The sequence below is a fragment of the Mesitornis unicolor genome, unplaced genomic scaffold (assembly GCF_000695765.1).
Source record: "Mesitornis unicolor isolate BGI_N332 unplaced genomic scaffold, ASM69576v1 scaffold5728, whole genome shotgun sequence".
Taxonomy (NCBI): Eukaryota; Metazoa; Chordata; class Aves; order Mesitornithiformes; family Mesitornithidae; genus Mesitornis; species Mesitornis unicolor.
Window position 1 is genome coordinate 7395 of NW_010199695.1, and position 2312 is coordinate 9706.

Consider the following 2312-nt stretch of genomic DNA (forward strand, 5'->3'; position numbering starts at 1 on the left):
CAGTGAGCCATGAAGTTCACGTTTATCATCACATGAAATGCTTGCACCAGGACCTAACAACACGACATTGGTTTCCTTGCCCTTAGTAGAGTCTGGGCAGCTTCCAGCGCTCTCCTGGGTATGTTTAGTGGTGACCTCTGTCTTCCCTGACTGTGGCAGCCAATCATTCTTGGAGGTCTTTTGTTTTGCTTGGCTGGAGGAGCTGAGGAGGCCCTGGGTCTTTTCCTGCCTGTCTTCAATATTTATTTGTGCTGAGGATATTGCAGAATTTTCTTGTTGGCTCTGCTTCTTCTCTGAGGAGTAACCAAACAAAGTGACAAGGGCTGACTGGGGCTTAGTGGGCTTCCTTTGGGTTGTTGTTTCCTTCTTGAGAATGCTGCCTTTGTCTTCAGAGCCAAAAAGGATGGTGAAGGGGTTTTTCCCAAGCCTGGAACCTTTACCCAGCATCTCTTTGCTGACTTGACTGCTTCTTATCTCCTTGCTCTGGGCACCAGGCCTTGATGTATGCAGAGCATTTTCCCCTGGGAGTTTCATTTTCAGTTTCATTTTTTCTTTGCTCCCTGCATGACCACCAGAGTTGTCTGGTTTGGAAGAGTTTAATGTCTTGGTTGGCTGCTCAGAAATGGGAAAGATGTTTCCACTCAGAACTTCTCTGGGATCCTTCGACTTGCAGTTGTTGACTTCCTCCTGTGAGGGCCAAGTGGCACAAGTTCCTTTCAGAGGTGTGTCTGTTGATATTGGAACATCCTTACTGGGTGATTCTACATCATGTCTCAAAATATCCTCATGAGGGTTAGTTATCAGTGGGCCACATATGACCTGACGCTCTGTTTCCTGTATGCAAGACGCATTGTGGTCCTCTGTCCTTTGTGGCAAACCAGGTGAAGAGACTCTGTTTTCTGCTTTGTTTTCCTGAGATGTATGCTCAGGACTGGGTTCTTCCAGAAACTCTGATGTACTTCTTGGTTTAAATTCTTTTATTTTCTCAAATTCCACCCCTTTGCTCTCAATCTCACTCAAATGACTGATGCTGGATGACTGCATGTTTTCCCCTGCGGCTACTGGTATCTGTTTCTCAGGGAATTCATCAGTGTTTGCCTTTGATTTCTCATTTGCCAGCTCATTGATCTTAGGTGATACACTCAGCCCTTCTGGCTCCATGGATCCAGAAGATGCATGAGGGGTACCTGACACACCAGCGAGGCAGTGGGCTTCTTCAGCTTCATATCTAGGGAGATCAACACCCTCAGCTCCACATTTTACCTCTTTACTTGTGGTGATTCTGGTTTTGGGCTCTTCTGGGACACAGATGAGCTGTGAGCTGTTCATTCTCTCTTCAAGATAATGCTTGTCTCCTGCAGTACCTGGAGTGGCTGTGGTCAGTTCAAGCTTGTCATCTGTCATTGCAGGCATTGTGCCTCCTTCCCTGGGTGTGCCTAAAGACCCACAGACCTTGCTTTCCTTCACTGCAGAGAGGATGCAGCCCCCTGTGCCCCCCAGGTACCTCCAGTTGGTGGGTTTAGTGCTTTGACATGTGGAGTGGTGGACAAGTGAGCCATGAGGCAGGGATTTCACAGGCTCCAGGACTAGAGGGGAAGAGGCAGAGGCAGGTGCTCTCTCCATCTTGGCTTTGCTCTGTTGGATTGCAGCCACTTGCTGGGACACCTTGCCTTCTCCCTTCCCTTTGGGCAAGTCCCTGTCCCCAGTTTTTTCACTGTCTCTCTGTTCTCTGGTCTTGGGCCAGGAACATGCTTGCTCCCTGTCCTTGCTATAGGTGACACCAGGTAAGAAGTGTCCCTTCTCCACTGCTGCCTCCACAACTGATTTTCCCTCCTGACCCCTGAGCACCATCCTGCCCACCTTGCTCCCCATAGCCTGGTAGGTTTGCAGGCTCAACGCCATTTTTTGCCAGGAACATGCCCCCTTTCCAGCTTTTCCATCTACAGCCAACAAGGTTGTTTCTGAAGGTGGCCAGCCCATTTTGAGCTTGTTCCCTAAGAGGAGAGACCTGGTGTTCTGCTCTTGCCTGTGCTCAGCCAGTCGCAAGCTGCTCTGTGCATTGAAGGATGTGAGTTTCTCTCTTGTTCCAGTCTCCTTTTTGGCTCTGTTATACCAGTCCTGGGGCTGTGGTCCTCTGCCCACCATTGCCACTTGCTGAACCTGATGGTCTCCTGGTCGGTGCTCCATCTCACTTCTGTTTTTAGCTCCGGCCATCTGCTTGTAGTGGACTTGGCAGTAAAATACCCCGTGGAGGGCAGCATAGTTTTGCAAGCTGGAAAACACACACATTGGCATAGATGTTAGCAGCTGTG

The 2312-nt window shown here is 49.4% G+C and overlaps 1 protein-coding gene across 1 annotated transcript in view; it reads right to left on the minus strand.

Moving 5' to 3' along the window:
• LOC104544604 (solute carrier family 22 member 13-like) overlaps positions 1–1413 on the minus strand; it is an 8781-nt gene extending 7368 nt beyond the window's left edge. Inside the window, exons 1-2 of the mRNA XM_010189524.1 lie at positions 1365–1413; positions 1188–1228 (exon numbers count right to left, since the gene is read on the minus strand). Coding sequence (XP_010187826.1) covers positions 1188–1228; positions 1365–1413 — 90 coding nt within the window. The remainder of the gene's footprint in view (positions 1–1187; positions 1229–1364) is intronic.
• Positions 1414–2312: the final 899 nt, after the last annotated feature.